At 50.2% G+C, this 22,428-nt stretch overlaps 2 protein-coding genes across 2 annotated transcripts in view; one reads left to right on the top strand and one right to left on the bottom strand.

Annotated features, from left to right (window-relative positions):
* Nucleotides 1-1,213: 1,213 nt before the first annotated feature.
* MTRFR (mitochondrial translation release factor in rescue) lies at nucleotides 1,214-6,629 on the bottom strand. Its single transcript, XM_049769267.1, has 3 exons — nucleotides 6,546-6,629; nucleotides 2,375-2,669; nucleotides 1,214-1,439 (listed from the first exon to the last, which is right to left on the bottom strand). The coding sequence occupies exons 2-3, from the start codon at nucleotides 2,639-2,641 to the stop codon at nucleotides 1,224-1,226; spliced, it is 483 nt and encodes a 160-aa protein (XP_049625224.1). The 5' UTR covers nucleotides 2,642-2,669; nucleotides 6,546-6,629; the 3' UTR covers nucleotides 1,214-1,223.
* Nucleotides 6,630-10,445: 3,816 nt separating this feature from the next.
* Nucleotides 10,446-22,428, top strand: part of MPHOSPH9 (M-phase phosphoprotein 9) — a 36,986-nt gene continuing 25,003 nt past the window's right edge. Inside the window, exons 1-6 of the mRNA XM_049769199.1 lie at nucleotides 10,446-10,837; nucleotides 13,970-14,123; nucleotides 17,258-17,347; nucleotides 18,166-18,686; nucleotides 19,743-19,866; nucleotides 21,132-21,222. Of these exons, the coding sequence (XP_049625156.1) occupies nucleotides 10,818-10,837; nucleotides 13,970-14,123; nucleotides 17,258-17,347; nucleotides 18,166-18,686; nucleotides 19,743-19,866; nucleotides 21,132-21,222 (1,000 nt within the window). The 5' untranslated portion in view covers nucleotides 10,446-10,817. The remainder of the gene's footprint in view (nucleotides 10,838-13,969; nucleotides 14,124-17,257; nucleotides 17,348-18,165; nucleotides 18,687-19,742; nucleotides 19,867-21,131; nucleotides 21,223-22,428) is intronic.

Here is a 22,428-nt window from a genome sequence, read left to right as displayed (position 1 = left end):
ACAGGCATATCCTGAAACCGCAGGGTCCCGAGCCTCACCAGGCGCCACCTCCAGCGAAGGTTGTAGCCTCTAAGCTAGTGACCCCACTCTCTCTCCCCACTACAAAATGGGGCAACATCTCAGCTACTGCCCAGGTCAAGAAACAGCCCAGCGGGTCCTGAGCAATAGCACAGAAGGGCATCTGCCTTGTACACAGCCAACCCTGGAAGGACTTAGGTTTGACCCCCAGCATCCCATATGGTTACTCCGAGCCAGCCAGGAGTGATTTCTGAGTCCAGAGCCAGAAGTAATCCCTGAGCACCGCCGGGTGTGTTCCCACAAAAAAGCCCAAACAATCCAAGGCCAGAGAGATGGGTCACTGCCTGAACCTAACACCAGGGTTGCCCTGTCATTGGTGACCCCCAGAAGGAAAGACTGGACGGAGTCAGACAGTAGTGCACCTGCCAGGGGAGACCTGGGTTTGTCCAGGGCTGCTGTGTTCCCAGTAGTACCTTCTCGCAGAATGGTGGCTTTCATGTCATCCTCTTTGGGGGTGTTTGGGGATCCTCAGCAGCGCTGAGGAGCTGGGCAGTAAGCCATCACCCAAGGCCCCATTCATACTTGTTCATTCTTTTATTATTATTTTTTTTTCTGGTTTTTGGGCCACGCCCAGCAGTATTCAGGGGCTACTCCTGGCTATCTGCTCAGAAATAGCTCCTGGGAGGTACGGGGGACCATATGGGACACCGGGATTCGAACCAACCACCTTGGGTCCTGGGTCGGCTGCTTGCAAGGTAAACACCACTGTGCCATCTCTCTGACCCTATACTTTTATTATTTTATGTTTCGAGGATGCCACATCTGGCAGTGTTTGGGGGGTGTTCTCGGTGCTCGGGGACTGCGTGGCCCTGGAGATAGAATCCAGGCCCGTTGGTCCCTTTGCACTTTTTTTTTTTTTGTGGGGGACACTCGTTGATGCTCAGGGGTTATTCCTGGCTATGCACTCAGAAATCACTTTTGGCTTGGGAGACCTTATGGGATGCCGGAGGATTGAACCGTGGTCTGTCCTGGGTCAGCACGTGCAAGGCAAATGCCCTACCACTGTGCCACAGCTCCAGCCCCCTTCTGAGCTTTTATGCAGCCTCACTGTAGTCATTTGAACCCTGATCGTGCCCCCCTGAAAATTCCCTGCGTTTGTGTGTCACAGGACCCTCCACAGGGCCCTGCAGCCTCCTGCCTGCCAGTCAGTGGTCCTTACTGGAGTCCCAGAGTTCCTTGAAGAGCTTCTTCTTCTCCAAGGCTTCCTTGGCTCTTTTCTTTCTTTCCTGCTTTTTCCGCTCTGCCTCTCGCCTCTCTTGGTGGACGGGGCTGTGCTCCCCATTGTAGAAAATATCCACTTTTTCCTGAAGGATCTTCCGAGCCAGTTTTCGGTTCTGGTCCACGGACCTTGTCTGATGGCACTGAGAGGGGGAAGGTCCAAGGTTGTGAAGGGCCCAGCGTGCCCAGGGCATCGCCCGATCCCACCCCATCCTTCAGAGGGCCTAGGTTGGAGTCAGAACAGGAACAAGGCCACCCGGCTCCCCTCTCTGCTATGAGGCAGCTCTTTGTGTCTTGCTTATCAGGAGCTGCCCAGAAACAGTAGCTTTCAAATGACTTCAAGTTCCTAATAATTTTCAAAGTATCCACTAAGCCAGAGGCTTGGAGGTAGACAGTGGACCCTTTGTGGGGTTCATTCCTGGGCAGAATTCTAGCCCAAGGGAGAAAAACAGCATTATGGGAAGTTAACGTGAGTTAGATAGAACATGTGGGGCCTAGCTCTATCTGGCAGAAGACAATTCTGTGAAATGAGTGAGAAAACAGTCCGAAAAGCAAACTGAGAGTTAAATTCTGTGAAATAAAGGGTTAGATTTCTTTGGAGGTGCTCAGGAATTACTCCTGCTGGTGACACAATGGAGTGCCCAGGTGGGTCAAGTGCGAGGTAAATACCTCCCCACCTGTACTATTGCCCCAGCTTTATCATTTTTTTTATTTTGATCAAACATATGTATTGGCTCTTGGGTCACACCCGGCAGTGCTCAGGTGTTACTCCTGGCTCTGGGCTCAGAAATCGCTCCTGGCTGGCTCGAGGGACTATATGGGATGCCAGGGATCAAACCCAGGTCCATCCCAGGCAGCCATGTGCAAGGCAAACAACTACCACTGTGTGCTGACCCTCCACCATCAATTTTTCTTTAATTTGTTTTCGTGCCAGGCCTGGCTATGCTTAAGGGATCACTTTGGCAGGCTCAGGAAACCATACAAGGTTCCGGTTTTAGACCTGGGTCGACCATGTGCAGGGACAAGCGCCCTCCCCACTGTGCTATCTCCACACCCCGGGTTCAGCATCCAGCCCTACCTTTACCACGATGCCCGTGGGCACATGCTTCAGTACAACGCAGTTGCTGGTCTTGTTGGTGGCTTGGCCCCCAGGGCCATGCCCCTTCACAAACTGCTCATCGAGGTCGCTCTCGGCCAAGGCAAGCAGGGCTGGGCGGTCCTTCTTGCCTGCTTGTGGGATCTGCCACAGCGTGGGCCTGTCTCGAAGCCACCCCAGTCCCTGAGGCCCCACCAGGCACATCCTGGCCAGTGGCGCATGGCGGCACAGCAGGCCCCAGTGACGCATGGGTGAGGCCCGACTGGCAGCTCGGGACCTGGATTGGACAGGAAAAAACAAAACAGCCTCTACAGAAGCGCCTCTTCCGCCTCGGACCTAAACAACCTCTGGGGGGTGATAGATGCCCCCTTCCCTCCCTTTCACAGCTGCAATGAGTGGTGGGAGCGGAACCTGCTTAGCTTCACACTCAGGCTGGTGAGCAGCCACACCAGGCTGGAATCACGAGCTGGCATTCAGCACATGACCTGGAACTCGAACTCAGGCCCTGCCCGGTTCCTAGGGTCCCTCTGACATATCCGTGCAGACAGCGCTGTCTTCAGGTAGTTTCTTAGAACATGGATCCCATTAATTTATCTGCCAGTTCTGTGGGTGACCTCTGGACTGGTTCCCCTATCTGGGTGACCCGAGAGCCATGCAAAGCTCAAGTCAACAGAATGTCACTGCAAGGGGTGGGGAAAACTGGTTTAGCTTATTGTGTGTGAATGCTTTTTAGAAGCAGCTGGAGGAAACGCTAAACTCTGGGTTGTTGGTTCGAAGATGTCACACAAATTTCCCTTCCCTCCCGGCTGCTTTCAGCGTGCAGAAGAGGATTCCTTTGTGTCACACAGCCCTGGCTTAGCTTCAACAGGGAAGCCAGCCCGGCCCTCAGGGGCTGCCTTTCCGCTGGCTGGACAAAGATCTTGGGGCTGCCCAGCTGCTGTGGCCCAGGCTGGGCGGAGCTGCGGTCTCAGAGCCCCTCTGGACCGCCGCCTGGCTCCAACACTCTGTCCTCGTTCCGGTCTGAAACACGCGGGAAGGTCTCCCGCCTGGCCTGCGGAGGGTCAGGCAGGTCCTGGGTGTGGTTACGGGGCTCTTTGTTCCACAGCCAATCCGGCAGGTCTAGAGTCTCTGGGGTGCGCTGGCCCCCCTCCAGCAACTGACTGCTGGAAACGACAGACAGGCCTGCAGCTCAGCGGCCCAGACAAGTGCACAGATTGGATTTCGGTTTTTGTGATGCCCACAGAGCAACCCAAAGTCTTTGGGGAACAATCGGAGCAGCTGAAATTCGAGTTTATCCGGACATTAGGGAGACGCAGGACAATTGTTCAAAGTGGTTGTCGGGTACAGCCAGGCTCTCTCCAAGTGGCCTCCTGCAGCCCGCAGCTCCCCACACCTTTCAGACACTTCCAAGCTGGACAAGTGAGCGGAAACAGTGGCCTTGCTACTGAGCAACTTCATCTGTCCAATGGTTTGTTGTTTTTATTTTTGGGAGGGGGTCACACTGGGTGATACTTAGGGCTCACTCACTTCTTATGGTGTTCAGGGGACCCTGAGGAATGCTGGGAACAGAACCCTAGTTGGCCACATGCAAGGCAAATGTCCTCCTGGCTGTACCTATCATTCGACTCCTTGAACTACTTTAGCACCTCTGGACTCAACTTCTGGAATTTTAGTTGCCTAAAATTCCTTTTTTTGGGTGTTTGGGCCACACTTGGTGGTGCTCAGGGGTTACTTCTGGTTCTGTGCTCAGAAGTCACTCCTGGCAGGCTTGGGGGAACCACATGCTGGGTTGCTGTATGCAAGGCAAACACCCTCCCTGCTGTGCTATCTCTCAGCCCCAGATTCCTTTTTTTTTTTTTAATCCTCAAAGGCTGAGTACTAAGTTTCTCAGAGCTTAACACAGGGACAGACGTGCAGAAAACTGAGATGGGGCCACTGTAAAGAGGACTGTCACGGTCTCCCCACTGAGCTTTCCAGCTCCTTCTCTGGGGACTCTTGACTCAGTGGGCTTTGCTTTGCATTTCTCTCTTTGGACACCCTTCCCTGGGGATGCCCAGAGACCAGATGACATCAGGATGGAACCTGGACTCCTGCATATGCCAGGCGTGCCCTCAGCTTACTGTGCCACCCTCCTGCCCGGCCTCAGGCTACATTTCCATGTACCCAGTGAGACTGCAGAGACTCTGGGCTGGGTGTACGAGAAACCATGTGGGCACTTCTTGTACTGTGCCATGCTGCCAGCAGCCTTAGATCCAGAAGCCATGGCAGAGGGGGATGGTGAAGGCCAAGAGGGAAGGTGGGGGAACCATGGAAACAAATGAATGCCATCGAAAGGGGTAATGACACAGGGCCCACCTGAAAAGAGAAGAGCCCACAGTCCCTTCTAAGGCACCAGTGATGCTGGATCGAATTTTAACACGGTCCAGGCATCAACAGCAATTTGGTGATTTCACACATTTGTTTTAGAGGGGCTTTGTTTGTTTTTGTTTGGGGCCACACCCAAAACAAGTTATTCCTGGTGCTGCACTCAGAAACTGGTCCTGGCAGGCTTGGGGGACCCTTTGGGATGCTAGGAATTGAACCCAAGTGGGACACATGCAAGACAAATAAATGCCCTACCTGCAGTTATATTGCTCCGGCCCCTACTTTTAGAGTTTTAAAGTAAAAAGGCTCCTGGCACAGAGGCTGCGACTGAGTTATGGGGTGTTGCCTGATGGGTTTTTTTTTTTTTTGGGGGGGGTCACACCTGGCAGAGCTCAGGGTTAGTCCTAGAAATCACTCCTGGCATCCCTGAGGGATCATATGGGATGCTGGGAGTTGAAATGGAGTCTGTCCGGGGTTGAATGTGTGCAAGGCAAATGCCCTGCCAAAGAGCTACCTCTCCAGCTACATGTTGCCCGGTAAGGAGTGTTTGAAAACCAGGAATTTGGTGAGGTCATAACTGTGGTCTGTGATGTCGGGTGCCAAGGAGATAATTATGATGCCAAAGAAGGACACTTGACTTCCCAGAAGTTTCACATGGAAAGATAAAAGCACCTTCAGGAAATCAAGTCCTGATTTAAATGTGGACATCTTTCAGGACAATCTAATGGAATAAGAACCAAAACGAGTTGGAGAAAAAAAGAATTAAGATTTCAATGTATCTACCATTAGCTGGAGAGAGCATAGCCAGTGCTTCACTCACTGTACACACTGGAGGCTTTCACATTCTGACAGCCACTGCTAGAGTAGCCCTTAACCGCTGGTGTGTTGGCCAAAAACCAAAAAGTACCCCTCATTGTCTTCCATATTTTACAGTAATACAGACAGTATGAGTTTCCCCTTTAATTTTTAATTAGGAATTGGCTCTTAAATTGACAAACTGTTTAGATGCAAAAACGAATGAGACAGAGGCGGGAGAGAGAGAGAACAGTGGGAAAGGAGATGCCTTGGACGTGGCCAACCGGGGTTTGATTCCTGGCACCCCCTGTGCCTCCACCCCTAGCACCTAGCCAGGAGTAAACCCTGAGTACCACTTGCTGTGAACCCCAAAACCCCACAAATATCCGTGAGACAAATGACACCTTGGTGACTACGAGCCAACCATCAGCTCACAAACTGTCCATGGAGCTCCTGCGAGTCTGAGCCACAGGGGAACCCCACCACCCCTTAAAAAGGGCCGGGAAGATGGCACAGTGAGTAGAACACAAGCAGCAGTCTAAGGCCCAGGTTCAATCAGAGCAGGCTGGGCGGCCCTGGGTGTGGCCCAAAATACCACCAGCACCCCTCTCGTGGAAACTGAGCTCAAGGAGTGGATCCCAGGTCAAGTGCCAGGGGGACTTGGGGGGGATACCAGGAGGCAGGGCCGCAGAGGACAGACGTCCTGGCACCCATCTTTGTTTTTTTGTTTGTTTTTTCTTGGTTTTCGGGCCACACCCGGCGGTGCTCAGGGGTTACTCCTGGCTGTCTGCTCAGAAATAGCTCCTGGCAGGCACGAGGGACCATATGAAACACCAGGATTCGAACCAACCACCTTTGGTCCTGGATCGGCTGCTTGCAAGGCAAACGCCGCTGTGCTATCTCTCCGGGCCCCTGGCACCCATCTTGGGCCCTCTCCAGAGCCCCGGCCTTCCTGATAGCCGCGTGCGGGCCTGACATCCTCGCGAGAGCTTACCTGGCCTTAGGGCTCACCACCCAACCCCCGATAACGAGGGGAGACTCGAACCAACAACTAACTCTGCACCAGCCAGCGACCCAATCCCGCGCTCTCTCGCTTCCTCCCCGCGCATGCGCCAGGTTCACCCTTTTGCTCCACCTTGACAGTTGCCCTCACCCGCTTTGGCGTCGCGCGGACAAAGTGCGCCTGCGGGAAACCGCAACTTTCTTCTCGTGGGTTTTTCAGAGAGCCAATCGGCTGCGAGGACTTGACAGTTGCCCCGCCCTTTTCCGGCAGCAGGACCGGAAAAAGGCGATGGGCGGGCCAAAGAGTCACGCCTCGTTTGACTCCGCCCTTTCGCCTGGCAGCCAATCAGGAGCCGGGAGCCGGGCGCGCGCATGCGCTCTGGAGTTAACGGTCGCGAGGGGCCGCTCGCCGGACCCTGACACCCGCAGTGGTGGCGGCGGCGGCGGCAGGTAAAAGAGTCGCTGCGGGGGGATTTCGGGGAGCCTTTTGCTGTGGATAAGTAGAGGATGAAGCCTTGGGGTTCCCGCAGCGAAGCAGCGCTGCGGCCGCATCTCCCTTCACAGACTGGCTCGTGTGGGCGCCGCCGACGGCCGGGCCCCTTTTGTAGGCGCTGCCCTTGACTGACGGCCGCGCCGTCCAATCGCAGCTCAGCTCCCTTGACAGGGGGCGGGGCTTCGGGTGCTTGGATTGATTTCTTTATTTTTAAAAAGATGCTCTGGGCCCAGGTGAGAAGCTCGTTCCTTGGATCTCGAGGCTCCCAGGGGCTGACCCGGAGCCTGGACCATCACCTGCCGTTCCCTGATTGTCCGTGCCCGGTTCACTTTCCCCCATCTCCACTGAGCTCCCCTTTTTTTTTTTGGGGGGGGGTTCAGGGCTGCAGGACCGTAGGACTACCTTCGTGTGTGTGTGTGTGTGTGTGTGTGTGTGTGTGTGTGTGTGTGTGTGTGTGTGTGTGTGTGTGTGTGTGTGTGTGAGTGATCGGGGTTTCGACTATGCAGATGCTTCTGGGAGCCATGCACGTTCTGTCATTTGACCTTTAAGAATTAACAATTTTTATTATGAGAAAAAAAGAACAATATATTGGGGGCGGCTGTTTTTGTAAAATGCATGGTCTGCTTTCTGGGTTTTTTATTTTATTGTTTCGCCCCCTTCCATCTCTCCTCTTCTGCACGCCGGCTGGGACCTGGGCTTCGCCTTTCACGCGCATTCCCCGCTGCTGCATCATCTTCTGCTGCTGTGGGGAGAAGGGGATGGGATGGAGCCTTGGGATGAGGGACCTTGGCTTAGAAACTGGGGGTCCCGGTGGATGTTCGGGGTTTCTCTTGTCGCTGGCGATGGCTATCCTGAACCACCCCTGGGGGAGAATCCTGGCACCTTCACACATTGCCCCTGTGCAAGAACTGTGCGAAAAATCCTGGAACTCTGTGCGGTGGGCTCAGTCCCTAGGTGCAGGCTCCTGTCTGCATTTTCTTTGCTTTTTCCATTTTTCCATTTTCTTTGCTTCATCCCTTTGCTCATTTTGTTCAAAACAAAACTTATCAGTTCTCCGAGCTGGTATCGATGGGAGTGGGGACCCCAGGCTCTGCTCTTCTGACCGGCTGATGCTGATGTGAGCAGCAGTTTTCCACTGATTGGTTTTCCTTACTAAGCTTTTCAGTTGTCTGTAGGTGGGTATGCATGGGAACGTGGTAGGGTTTATGAACTGAACCTGGTGTGTAAGCCAGGCAGGTGGTCCAAAGCAGAATGCAGCCTGGGGCCTTGATGGTCAGAGACCTGGAGTAATTCAGTCCTTGGAAAAGAGGCTCTTCCGGCATGTTTATGCCCACCCCATTCTCGATGCCTGGGTGGAGTCTAGAACTTCTGTAAGCCAAAGGAGACCTCCTTTCACTCTCACCTCCTACTTACAGTTATCATTTTATTTTGTTTTCATTTTTGTTTTTTTGTTTGTTTTTGTTTGATTTTGTTTTTCAGGCCACACCCATTTGATGCTCAGGGGTTACTCCTGGCTAAGTGCTCAGAAATTGCCCCTGGCTTGGGGGGGACCATACGGGATGGTGGGAGATCAAACCGCGGTCCTTCCTTGGCTAGCACTTGCAAGGCAGATAGATACCTTACCTCTAGCTCCACCTCGCCAGCCCCTCGTTTTTGTTTTTGTTTTTTTTTCGGGAGAAGAGTTTCTGGTGCCAGCATTAACACTGGGCCTCACAGATGGAAAGCAAATGCCCTACCAAATTACACCACCTTCCAAGCTGTAAAGAGTTTGTATTGGGTTCGAGGGATGGTACAGCAGGTAATTCGCTTGCCTTGGACTTGGCTCAGCCCGGTTTTCATCCCTGGCACCCAATATAGTCCAATGAGCCTGCCAAGGGTGATTTCTAAGTGCAGAACCAGGAGTAGGCCCTGAGTACTGCTGGGTGTGTCCCAAATACCACCCACCTCCTAAAATAGTTTGTGTTAAGATATAACTTGTATGTCATAAAATTTATCTGTTAAAAATGTATTCTTGGGGCCGGAGAGATAGCATGGAGGTAAGGGGTTCACCTTTCATGCAGAAGGTCATCGGTTCGAATCCCGGCGTCCCATATGGTCCCCCGTGCCTGCCAGGAGCAATTTCTGAGCACAGAGCCAGGAAAAACCCTGAGCACTGCCGGGTGTGACCCAAAAACCACAAAAAAAAAAAAAAAAGTATTCTTAGGACCTGGAGAGATAGCACAGCGGCGTTTGCCTTGCAAGCAGCCGATCCAGGACCAAAGGTGGTTGGTTCGAATCCCGGTGTCCCATATGGTCCCCCGTGCCTGCCAGGAGCTATTTCTGAGCAGACAGCCAGGAGTAATCCCTGAGCACCGCCGGGTGTGCCCCCCCCCCAAAAAAAATGTATTCTTAGTTGAGGCCGGAGCAATAGCACAGTGGATAAGCCATTTGCCTTGCACACAGCCGACCCAGGTTCGATCTCCGGCATTCCATAGGGTCCCCTGACCCTGCCAAGAGTGATTCCTGAGTCTACGCAAAGCTGTAATTCCTGAATGCTTCTTGGTGTGGCCCAAAACCCAAAATAAAGTAAAATGTATTCCTAGTATAATCAGAGGTTTGCAGACATCACTAATGTCAACTTCTGGAAATTTCACCCTAAAGGGAAATCTTTTACCTATTGCAGACACTTCCACCCTTGGCTCCTGACAGCCAACACCGTAGATTTTTGAAATGTCTTGCAACTTGATGAAATGACGTACTGTGTTGTTTTTTTTTTTTTTTTTTGGTTTTTGGGCCACACCCGGTAACGCTCAGGGGTTACTCCTGGCTATGCGCTCAGAAGTCGCTCCTGGCTTGGGGGACCCTATGGGACGCCGGGGGATCGAACCGCGGTCCATCTCCTAGGCTAGCGCAGGTAAGGCAGGCACCTTACCTCCAGCGCCACCGCCCGGCCCCATTTTTATACTGACTTCTTTCACCAGGTTTAATGCTCATCACACGGTAGAGTTTGTAATAGCTACACTCTCCCTTTCGATGGCCAAGAAGACTCTGTTATATGTGGACATAGGCCACATTTCTTGATGTACCTTTGGCAACTTTGCTGTGCCTTTTTGTTTTTGGGCCACAGCCATTGGTGCTCTGTGATTAGAAATCGCTCCTGGCAGACTTAGTGGACCATATGGGATGCGGGGAATAGAACCGGGTCCATCCTGGGTCGGCCGTGTGCAAGGCAAACGCCCTACTGCCGTGCTATTGCTCTGTTGCTTAATGTGCTTAATGTAGACTTCTGGTAAAGATCAAAGTTTCCAGAATCAGGCAAAGATGTTTGCTTGCTTTGGTTTTTGGGCTACATCCCACCACGCTTAGAGGTTACTCCTGGTTCTTAGCCCAGGAGTCAATCCTGGCTGTGCTCAGGGACCATATGGGATGCTAGAGATTGAACCTGGGGCAAACAAGTACAAGCAAACTCCCTCCCTTCTGTGCTATTGCTCTGGCCTGTCATTTTCTTGGTTAGGGACTTTTCATATTAGTGTTTGTCCCCCCTTCATTTTCAGATTTTCTTGAGAACTTAGGACATTTCACAGTTCTGAATGTTAGCAACCGAAAATGCCTGTAAACGTGAAACAGCTGAAGAGGACGGGGTCCCTTTCTCCAGACAGTGAAGGGACTGACGTTTCCAGATGAGAGGGCTAAAGCTGTCTGTATGTTACGGAAGATTTTTACTCGGTGAATGTTTTACAGAAAACTGCCAGTCTAGAATCACATGCCACAAATTCTACCCGTTCTCTAGAAATGAGCCTAAACACTAATAGGTAAGATTGGGGCAGGCAGATATTCCTGAACTAGAAAAAGAATCCAATTTGGTCATGCCACTTTACCCAGGTAGTGTCATAATTATTGATTTTATTTTGTTGGGGGGGGGGTGATTCGGCCATACCTAGTGGTGCACTTGCATTGACTGACCCTGATTCCATGCTCTGGCACTTTGTCTGATTCCCTGAGCACTGTCAGGAGTGACCAGGTATGGCCCAAATCCCCTCTCCCTCAAGAAGTTGTTTTTGCTTTTGGAGCACCTCTGAGATCACCCCTCAAAGCCTCTGCAGTGGTGGGGAACCATACGGGGTGCCAGTATTCAAACCCCGGTCTGCCACACACATGGCAAGCACCCTATGTCCAATGTGCTGTCGTTCTGCAGCCCACATAAATGTTTTAGTTTCTTAAATATGATCACACCTTCTACCACCCACACAAGTATCATGAATGTTCTAGAAATAAATCCCCCTCACCTGCAAAGGAGTGGCAGTTGGGTAGTAGGAAGTAAGTCTTGGACTTAGTTGGGCCAAGAGCCTGAGGGATGCACTTCACAGGACCACAGGACAGTGGAGCTTCAGTTGCTCCCTGGCATTCCATGACTCTCAGCTGTGTAGGTTATGGCCCCAATAAATATAAATTCAAGGGACCAAATTGATAGTGCAGCTGGTAGGGCATTGGCCTTGTAGGCAATGGACCCAGATTCAATCCCTAGCTCCCATAGGGTCCTCAGAGACCACCAGGAATGATTTTCTGAGCGCAGAGCCAGGAGTAACTCCTGGCCACATCAGGTGTGGCCCAGAAAAAAAATGTTATTAAATGCAGTTGGATGTTAGAAATAAGCAAGTCGGCAGAACATATGCTGTGCCCTCTCGGTAGCACAGAGCCCGGAAAACAAGATGTTGTCCAGCATTGGTCTTAGCTTTACTTTTCTAAGGAATCCACGTTTGCTTTGTTCTTTATCAGAGCAGGCAGATTCGAGGCACTTTTGTTTTTCTATTATATTTCATCTCTAAATTTTATTTTTTGGTTACTGTGCCACACCCTGCTGTGCTCAGGGATCACCCCAGTGCTGGTGAACAAGCCCTTTACCTCTGTGTGCTCTCTGGCCACAGAATTTTTTTGTGGGGGCCACACCTGGCAGTGCTCGAGGATTACTCCTGGCTCTGCACTCAGAAATGGCTCCTGACAGACTCTGCTCCTGGCAGGCGGGGGATCCTATGGGATGCCGGAAACCGAACCAGGGTCCATCACGGCTCGGCTGCTTGCAAGAGAAACACCCTACCACTGTGCTATCACTCCGGCACCACAGAATTAATTTCTAAAAAAAAAATTCTCAGCCCTCCTTAGATGGAAGTTGAGGCAGTTTACAATAGATGAGATCAAGAAAAAAGCAGAGATGAAAGTAGGTAACGAGAGGGGAAAGCGAGGGAAGTGTCAGAGGTTCACCAGCTCAGGAATCGCTGGTTCCGGTGTCTGGGGCCTTCAGGCCTGGCTTCTGGAAGCTTCTCCAGGAAGTCCTGCTCACTGACGCTTGGGGTGGGGCGGGGTGGGGGGCATTTCTGCTCCTTTTCTGGTGACTGGCACATCCACTGGCTAAAGGAAAACTCGATGGTTACACTTATACCCTTTATAGACAGCATGCAATGTTCTTTTCCTTGACTCAATAGTTTTTGATCCTGACTTTGAAAAATATTTACTTTTAAAAGTATTTGATTTTATATAATGTGTCCTTTTTGAAAGTGTTAATAAGTGAAAATGATCTTACGGGACCTTGAACAAAACTTGATGTCTTTAATTTTACTCTTTAGGTTTTATTGGTGTCTGGGTTTGGTCCACACCTCGTTGTGCTCTGGGCTTACTCCTGACTCTGGCAGGGATCACTCCTGGTGGGGTTCGGGGGCAGTATGCAGTGCCCAGGTACCTTATGTGGTGCTCAGGGGACCCTACTCGGTGCTGAGGTTGGCCCCATGAAAGCAGAGTGAGTGCCTTAGGGGCCTCAGATACAGTACAGGGCAGGGCACTTGCTTTGCAAATAGCTGACCTGGGTTCAATCCCTGGCACTTCATGTGATCCCCTGTGCCTACCAGGAGTTACCCCTGAGCACCTCTGGGTGTGGCCCCAAAACAAAACAGAAAAAGAAAGGCACACACCCTGACCCCTGTAAATTCTAGTTCTGCTCCGTTTTTATTAAACAAATGTGAAATAGATTCATGTCAGGGCCGGAGAGATAGCATGGAGGTAAGGCATTTGCCTTGCATGCAGAAGGACAGTGGTTCAAATCCTGGCATCCCATATGGTCCCCTGAGCCTGCCAGGGGCGATTTCTGAGCATAGAGCCAGGAGTAACCCCTGAGCATGGCCAGGTGTGACCCCCCCAAAAATAAAAAATAGATTCATGTCAGGAGCAGAAGAGCCTGCTTCTGGGAAGAATCAGCGCTGTCTTACACGCTGAATAGGCTAGTGAGAGCTAGCTGATAATTTGTTGGCCCTGCTTTTATTCAGAGACAGTGAGTGCTGAGATAAGCATCGCCTTATCACACCAAATTAGAAGGAATCCAATTAACGGGAGTGACTGTCAATCTGGACATTTGAGAAAGAAACCCAATAAAGGGCTCTTCCCAAGTGGGGCGAATTAATCCTCCGGCAGGATCTAAGTAGGAGCAGCTGGAATCGAGTCTAGTTTTTGTTGTTGTTGTTGCTGCTTGTTTTAAATCAAACTTCTTTTTGCTGCTACTTTCTAGACACCTCTCACTTCTGAAGGTCTTTCAATTATGTTTTTAAAAGGGAGCAGAGAGATAGTACAGTGCGGGGGAAACATCTATCTTGCAGGCGGCCGACTTGAGTTTAATTTTCAGCCTGCTAGGAGTAAACCCTGAGTGCTGCCAGCTTTGGCCCCAAAACAGCAACAACAACAACAAAAAAAACAAAATTGAGTGCTCCCCCTCCTCTTTTTTTTTTTACTGCGGCTTTCCTTTCCTGGACAAACTTGATCAGATTTTTGAACAAATGAGGGGCCATTCAGCAGGATTAAGTATCCGTGGTTTTGTCCTGCTCTGCTAAATCTTGAACTACTGAATTATTCAACACTTGGGGAGAATAAAGAAACCATTTTAATTATTTGTGTCTCAACAGAAGTAGTCCCCACCTTAGTACAAACGGGGTGTCCTCTTTCCCAGGGAAGACCAGGCCATCTGTAATTGAAGGTACAGTTGAAGTCCTAACCTCTTTAATGCAAGAGCTACAAAACTGTGGCGAGACTGATTCGGCACTGTGGACAAACTGTGAGGTATCTGATTTTGTCTTATTTTTGGAATGAAAAACATAATTTTCTTTAGAAATCTGCCTCTGCTAAACTCTAAATAATTTTAAACTGCTACCTTAAAGAGCATAATATTTAAGTTATCGTTACGATGGTCAGCTATCAATTGGGAAACAAAATTGAATGGACGTGAAAAAGGATCAAAACTATCAGGGACCGGAGCGATAGCACAGCGGTAAAGCATTTGCCTTGCACACGGTCAACACAGGACGGACCCCAGTTTGAATCCTGGCATCCCATATGGTCCCCCAAGCCTGCCAGGAGTGACTTCTGAGAGTAGAGCCAGGAGTAACTCCTGAGTGCTGCCGGGTGGGACCCAAAACCCAAAACAAAACAAAAAACCTATTGTTGACAACATATTAGTAATAGACTTACTAATGGCTGGTTTATTTTTACCTTTTGAATTTGGGGGATTTGGGGACTGTACCTGGCTGTCTCACACCTGGGTCTCACACCTGGCTCTGCACTCAGCATCGCTCCTGGCAAGGCTTGGGGGGCCATATGCAGTGTGGATGGTGGGACCTGTATGCTGCCGCCCCCCCCCCCCATGCAAGGCAAGTGCTTTTCCTGCCATGCAGTACACATTGAGCAGCTTGCTTCCTTCACTTCTGTATACAGGGTTATTTTTAATATGCTTGGTATTATCTGACTACCTGATCTGTGTAACATGGACATAAAATTGACAAGGAGTTTCAGTTATTTCTTACTTTGGGGGTTGGTGTGGTATTATGGGGTTTGCACTTACACACACACACACACACACACACACACACACAGCTCACCCCATGTTGGCCAGCCACATTTCACGAACACCTCGTCCCACAGATGACCAGCTGCATTTCTCAACACACACACAGACACACACTCTCTCCAGGGCTTCCCTGCAGATGGCCTAATTCTTCAGAACTGTTTTATGAAACTTCTCATGGAGCTCTTAAGCTGATCACTTGAGAAGAATATGTGTATCCATTCATTTAGAAAAGAATTGGATCACATTTGCACCTAAATAATAGTGGTTTTTTTTTGTGGTTGTGTGTGTGTGTTTGGGTCATGCCTGGTGGTGCTCAGGGTATGCTGCTGGCAGGCTTGGGGGACATATGCGATGCCCTGGATCGAACCTGGGTGGGCTGCATACAAGGCAAACACCCTATCTGCTGTGCTAAATATGTACAACTTTTAATATTTCTGTGGTTGTAAGAAAATTTACAATTCTTGGTTTTGTTTGGGGACCCTACAACGTGGTGCTCTGGGTCCCTCCTGGTAGGGTTCGGGTGCCTAACTAGTAACCCCACTCTTGAAAGCTTGCTTTCTTCCAAGGTGTCCCCCTCCCCTTTGCACTATTGCTTGGGCTTTCATTATGTTCTGGTTGTGTGTTTTCAGCATTCACCTGAAGATTGGGTGGGCTCAGGCATCAAGACTAATCAGCTTGGAAGGTTTTTTTTAGGTCATTATAACCTGTTTTTGGAGGGAGCTGCACATCTAAAATATTCAGGGCTTACTCCTCACTCTACACTCAGGAATTACTCCTGACGGGCTTGGGGGACCCTGTGGGATGCTGGCAAACGAGCCTAGGTCAGCTGTGTGCAAGGCAAATGCAGTACCCGTTGCGCTGTCGCTCCAGCCCCATCTCTTTTTAGATTGTCAGTGTGTATTCTTTCATCACCTGTGTCCTTCAGCACTGCTGGGGCTAGTCTGGGTATGTTGGGTGGGAGACAAGTTAGTAATAATACTATGGTCAGTTAGTCTGACAGAAATCATCTGAGGTGCAGAAAGAAACTGGGAAACCGAGTGGGAATTTAACAGTGGGGAAAAAAGTCACTGCATTAAGGATGGAAGGGAAAAGTTTCCTTGTCAGAGAGAAAGCTTTTGAGGTGGTTTGGCGTGTTCAGGAAGCAGAAAGATACCCACGAAGCTGGTGTGTAAGTAACATGGGCAGTGAGACTGGAATGGAACGGCGCATGCATGCTAGGCTGGCCTTCTGGTGTAGCGAACCCAATAGGGAAGTACCTGTGCGTGTCCAGTCCCTGTCTTCGAATACTGAGTGTCCGGCAGCCGGATATGGGGTCGGCCTCAGGTGCACTGTGCCCGTCTCCTGGTACTGTTCTAGCTGCTCATGGGACTCGAATCGAGAGGCACCAGAATGGGCCCGAGTGACAGCACAGAGGGAGAGCGCTTACCTTGCATGTAGCCAACCCGAGTTCCATACCCAGCATCCCATATAGTCCCCTGAGCACTGCAGGAGTCATTCCTGAGTGCAGAGTCGGGAAGAACCCTGAATATTGTCAGGTGTGGCCAAAAGAAAAAAAAAAAAAAAGCCAAAACCAGCAGCGCCTTCGGGCCCTAGAATGGCCATGAAGGACATTGGGAGCTAGTTCCAGGGGTTAGAGGGAACTTTTCCATTCCATTTCCAGCTGCAACACTTTTAAAAAATATCCACATGTTAATGTATGTATGTATGACTTTAAAAGGCATATGATACTTAAAGAATAGATTGGGGGGGGTCTGGGGCTGGAGAGATAGCAAGGATGTAGGGCATTTGCCTTGCATGCAGAAGGACAGTGGTTCGAATCCCGGCATCCCATAAGGTCCCCCGAGCCTGCCAGGAGCGATTTCTGAGCGTAGAGCCAGAAGGAACCAACCCCTGAGCATTGCCGGGTATGACCCAAAAACAAAAACAAAAACAAAAAATAGATTGAGATTCTCGGGACTGGAGTGTGTGTGGTCCCAGATATTTTCACATGTGAGTCTCTGAGTGGTGGTCAGAACTGGAGTGAGGACCCTGGGGGCCGGGCGAGGGGCCCATCAGACTTTGCCTACTTGGAGAGCAGCCCCCGGGTATACCCAGAAAGGAAGGTATTTCTTTCCCGGGTCCTGGGCAGTGCTGCTGCTTCTTTATTGATCGGTTTTCTTCTGGGGCCCATACCCAGTGCTGCTTCGGAGTTCCTCCTGGTTCCGTTGTCAGGAATCACTCCTGCCAGTGCTTGGGGGACCCCGTGGGATGCTGGGGATAGAACCTGTGTGGATCTCATGTGCAAAGCAAATGCAGTCCCCCCTGGGCCAAGGTCCATCATTTTTACCAATGATATTTTATGCTTTCCTAGGCCCGATGGTTGCAGCTGTTCCAAGCAGTGGAGAAACAATGTGAGGAGCAGGTAGTCGCCCAACAGGAGCAGTTCCACACCCAGATTCAAGTACGTTGTTGTTGATGTTGGTACAAAATGTCTTATTTTTTTGTTTGGTTGGGTTTATTTTTAGCACCCTGTGCTAAAAAATCGTTCCTGGCAGACTAGGGGAACCCAGTGGGATGACGGGAATTGAACCTGGGTTGTCAGCCGCATGCAAGGCAAATGCCCTACCACTGTGCTATTACTCTGGTCCCAGTTCAAAAATGTTTTTTTGTTTGTTTGTTTTTGTGATTGAGGCTACAGTTATTATTTATTGGATTCCAGGTTACAGTTGGTCCTTTGGTAGGATTTGCAGAAGGACCAATGAATACTTCATCTGTTTAAACTTTTGTTTACAAAAAGAAATGGGTCGTCTTTAGAGTAATTTGTTTTTGTGTTTGGGTACAGGAATGTATTTCAGGGGCTCACAAGTGCAGTGATTGCTTGCCTGCTGAGCCCGCCCCTGCCAGTAGCTAGTTTTTGGCTCACATAAATATCCTTCCTTTTCTGGGGGGTGTTGGGATTGGGCCACATGTTCTGCACTCAGGAATTCCTCTGGTAGTGGCTAGGACCATATGGGATGTCAGGAATCGAATCTGGGTCAGCCATAATATCTTTATTTATTTATTTATTTATATTTTGGTTTTTGGGGGCCACACCGAGCAGCGCTCAGGGGTTACTCCTGGCTCTGCGCTCAAAAATGGCCCCTGACAGGCTCGGGGGATCATATGGGATGCGGGGAATCAAACCCAGGTCAGCTGCATGCAAGGCAAATGCCCTACCACTGTGCTCTCACTCTTGCCCATAACATCCTTTCTTACCAAAACCTGTATCTTTGTTTTCAGCATATACAGGAGGAGATCAAAAGTTTAGTCAAGCTACAGGCCAACAATGCTTCCTGGGCGGCTTGTGACAGTTCTTTGAGCAAACAGCGACCTGCAGGAAGTCCAATGGGTTTTTCCCCTGAGCCCCCTGAGAGAAATGAACCTATTATCAATTACTCTGAGTTTCCAAAGCCTGAAATGCAGCAAGAAGCACCACAGTCTCATGCTGACTGCAGCGCCGACGGCAGCTCTGTGAGCAGCGGCTATGGCACTTCCTGCGTTTCCGAGCTGAATTCCTACCAGGCCCAGGGCTCGGGGGAGTTCATGGAGCATGGGACCGTATGTCCTGGACGACCCAGTGCTCCCACTGGCCCTGCCGAGCCCCATGCAACCAGTGTGAGCAGCCCAAGCTTTGACTCTCAGAGCCCCGAGGACTTTGCTGCACCTCTGAGTGAAGATGTTTCTCACCTTCCTGCTGAACTGGAACACAGTTTTTTGGGTAAAAGTACAATTTCAGAAGTGTACAGAGGGAAAAACCATGGGTAAGTCAGATTTCTCTGTAATTTCAAGGAGAGAGTGTGTGTGTGTGTGTGTGTGTGTGTGTGTGTGTGTGTGTGTGAGTGAGTGAGTGAGAGAGTGAGAGAGAGAGAGAGAGAGTGTGAGAGAGAGAGAGAGAGAGAGAGAGAGAGAGAGAGAGATGCTGTCACATAACAAGGAAGTGTTATTTATTTAGAATTTAGTAAATTAAAGGGTAAAAGGCCAGAGGGATACTATAGCAAGTAGAATGCTTGCCTTGTACATGTACGACCCTTCCCTTGCACATGGTCGGCTTGGGTTTGAACCTTAGTATCCAGATGGTTCTCCAACCCCCCCTCCAGGTGTCATCTCCAAACACTGCCAGGCGTGGCTCAAAAACAAACAAAAGCAAAAAAAGGAATTTAGTAAATAAAGCTCTTTTTCAGTTGGGTTATTGGAGAATGAGATGTATTTGAAGATCTGTTGGCTCAGTTGGGTTTTTTCCCCATGAAAATTGAAGTCTTTTGTTTTTTTTGTTTTTATTTTTTGGGGCAACACTGGGTAGCACTCAAAGGTTACTGCTGGCTCTGTGCTCAGAAGTTGCTCCTGGCAGGCTAGAGGGACCCTATGGAATGCAGGGATTTGAACCAGGGTCTGTCCTGTGTTGGCTGTGTGCAAGACAAACACCTTACCTCTGTGCTATTGCTCTGGCCCAATTTATAGTTATGCATTTATAACTAAACTATAACTAGCTCATCAAAAACTACATAAATGTCTGTAAATAAATACGCTTTGGGAAAAAAACATAAAACAAAAAAATACGCTTTGACTATAGTATATTTTGTGTTTGACGAGGCCATGATGATGCTTTGTTTTCGGCCATGGTTTCGAGCTGTGTGTGGTGAATCGCTGTTAGTCTTTTGGTTTCTTTAATAAAATACCGAAAAATTGGAAATCAATGAAGTCAATGTCCTCTGAGCTATTTATTAGGCCACGGCACAGCATGTTCCACAGACACAGCCGCTGCTGTCCCCTCACCTGATTGAGGGCAGCACGCCGGAGAGTCTTTTCTGCTCTTTCAGGAGCCAAGCTGTCACGTCCTGGGCACAGAAACTCAAGCAGCACCAGCCGAAGCGAGTTCATTCGGAAGAGGCGTGTCCAGAGTCGGGGCATGCCAGCGAGCCAGCCAATCAGCCTCCCGAGCAGGTAACTCGGCCACGATGCTGCACCCTGTGCGCTTGTACACAGCGTGTGTGCGTGTGTGTACATGCATGGGTGCCTGCATACCTGCAGTGTGGTCACAAGGAGCCTTTCCCGTGCCTCTGACTCTGAGCAGTTTCTGTCTATAACACACAATCACTCCTTGAGGCTATTCCCGAGAGGTCTCGCTTCAGGGAGCCAGGGGACCAGGCCAATGCTCTCATCACACCTCTCTCACTTGGGATCTGCACTCCCTCCAGGGCCCCCCTGCCTGCTGCTCCCACTGGCAGGCTGACACCACCCCTTTCCTTTTCCAGGAAAATAGGATCCATCAAGTAAATGGGAAATTTGCACCTATCTAAGTGTTTTCAGATCAGACGCTCAGGGCCGGAATAATAGCACAGTGGGTAGGATGTTTGTCTTGCACGCGGCCAAACCAGGTTCAATCCCCCTCCAGATGTTGCCCTGAGCACTTCAGGATGTGGTCCAAAACCCAACAAATACATAAAATCAGGTCTTCTGGGACTGGAAGGATAGGACAGTGGAAGGGTGCTTGCCGTGCACACGCCTGACCCAAGTTCATCTCCCAGCACCCTATTTGTTCCTGTGTCCTGGCATGAGTGATCTCTGAGAACCGTCTGGTGTGGGTTAAAAAGAAAGATCACATTTTCTGGTATCCATATGATGAGAACTTCGGGAATTGTTGGGCGAAAGAGTTGTCCAGCTTTCATTCTAGAGAGAGAGGGCCAGAGTGATAATACAGCGGTAGTGCATTTGCGACAGACCTGGGTTCCATTGCCAGCATTCCATATGGTTGTTGTGTCTTCCCACCCCACAACCCCCAGTCTGCCAGGAGTGATTACTGAATGCAGAGCCAGGAATAACCCCTGAGCTCCACCAGATGTGGCCCAAAAACCCAAATCCCCCTCCACAAAAAGAGATGAAGATTCTTTTTGGTTTTTTTTTTTTTTGGTTTTTGGTTTTTGGGCCACACCCTGCGGTGCTCAGGGGTTCCTCCTGGCTGTCTGCTCAGAAATAGCTCCTGGCAGGCACGGGGGACCATATGGGACACCGGGATTCAAACTGACCACCTTTGGTCCTGGATCGGCTGCTTGCAAGGCAAACGCTGCTGTGCTATCTCTCCGGACCCAAGATGAAGATTCTTGTTCGGGGTCTCTGGCCCTCCCTGACAGCTGCCTCAGAATTTCTGGGTCAGAAATCCCACCTGGAGTTTGAGCTGATGAGTAACAGTGCTCTTTCTTGGGCTGTAGACTGACTTCACTGCTGCCGCCTGTCCTAGTTCATTTTACCTCAGTAAACCGGAGGAAGCTCCCGACTCATGGGTGTCCGACTCAGGAACAGGTATGGTACTTGATTCACTCATTTTTGGTTTTTAGGCACCACTGGAATAAAGTTGGAGCACTCTTTTTTTTGTTTGTTTTTGGGTCACACCTGGCAGCACTCAGGGGTTCCTCCTGGCTCTACACTCAGGAATCACTCCTGGCAGGCTCGGGAGACCCTATGGGATGCCGGGATTCGAACCGCCATCCTTCTGCTCTACCTCCACGCTATCTCTCCGGTCCCAGTTGGAGTACTCTTAAACCATTCTTTGTTGCTGTGTTTGGTGGGGAGCCACACCCAGCAGTGCTCAGGGCTTCCTCGTGGCTTAGTGGCATAGGGGTCACTCCTATTGGAGTTGGAGGACCATGTGGCTATTGTGGAGTGAATTTGAGTCCGCTGTGTGCAAAGCAAGTGTCCTTCCCACAGTCTGAGGGCTCCATCCCCAGAAATAAAAGAGTTTTATACAGAGAAACATCAGAGTCAGAGGGAGAAAGTGCAGGTAGTGGCTGTGGGGTAGGAGCATGGCTTCCCAAGTCTAGCGGGGCTGGCCGCACCTTCCCCAATGACCTGCACCTGCTTATCAGCATGAATTAGTTTTCTTTTGATTCTTTTTTTTGGGGGGGCCACAAACCCAGTGACTCTCAGAGGATCCTCCTCTGAGAGGATCTGTGCTCAAGAATAGCTCTTGGCAGGCTCAGGGGACCATGTGGGATGCCGGGGATCAAACTCAGGTTGGCCACTTGCAAAGCAAATACCCTCCATGCTTGCTGTTGCTCCGGCCCCTGTTTTCTTTGTTAGGTTCCAAATTCTTCTCACCCCTTTGGCCCTTGTCCTGATAGACTGTCACATACTTTCTGCTGCTTTTTCCCCAGCCCACACCCCTTTTTTGTAAATCTTTCTTCCAGTTTGACATAGGGACGCCACGGCCCATCTTCCTGCTTCCCTCCCTGTCTCTGTTCACTTCCCCCAGAGCAGCCAGAGATGGCTCAGCAGGGCTGCAGCACAAGTTTTGTGAGCTAGAGGCCTCGGTCGTTCCCCGGAGCCACGTGCTTGGTCTCCCGAATCACTCCCGAGTGACCACAGTACTAGGCCTGGATGGTAGTCACTGCTACAGAACTTTGGGTTACTTCATTCTTGATATTATCTCTGTCTGCTATTCATAATGGTCACCTTTTAGAAAATATTCAGCTTATTTTTCTTTACTTTTAATTAAGTATTTGTATGTTA

This window comes from Suncus etruscus, chromosome 2 (genome assembly GCF_024139225.1).
Source record: "Suncus etruscus isolate mSunEtr1 chromosome 2, mSunEtr1.pri.cur, whole genome shotgun sequence".
NCBI classification, from domain to species: domain Eukaryota; kingdom Metazoa; phylum Chordata; class Mammalia; order Eulipotyphla; family Soricidae; genus Suncus; species Suncus etruscus.
Note: the sequence above shows the minus strand (reverse complement) of the source record. Positions and strands in the feature narration are given on the sequence as shown.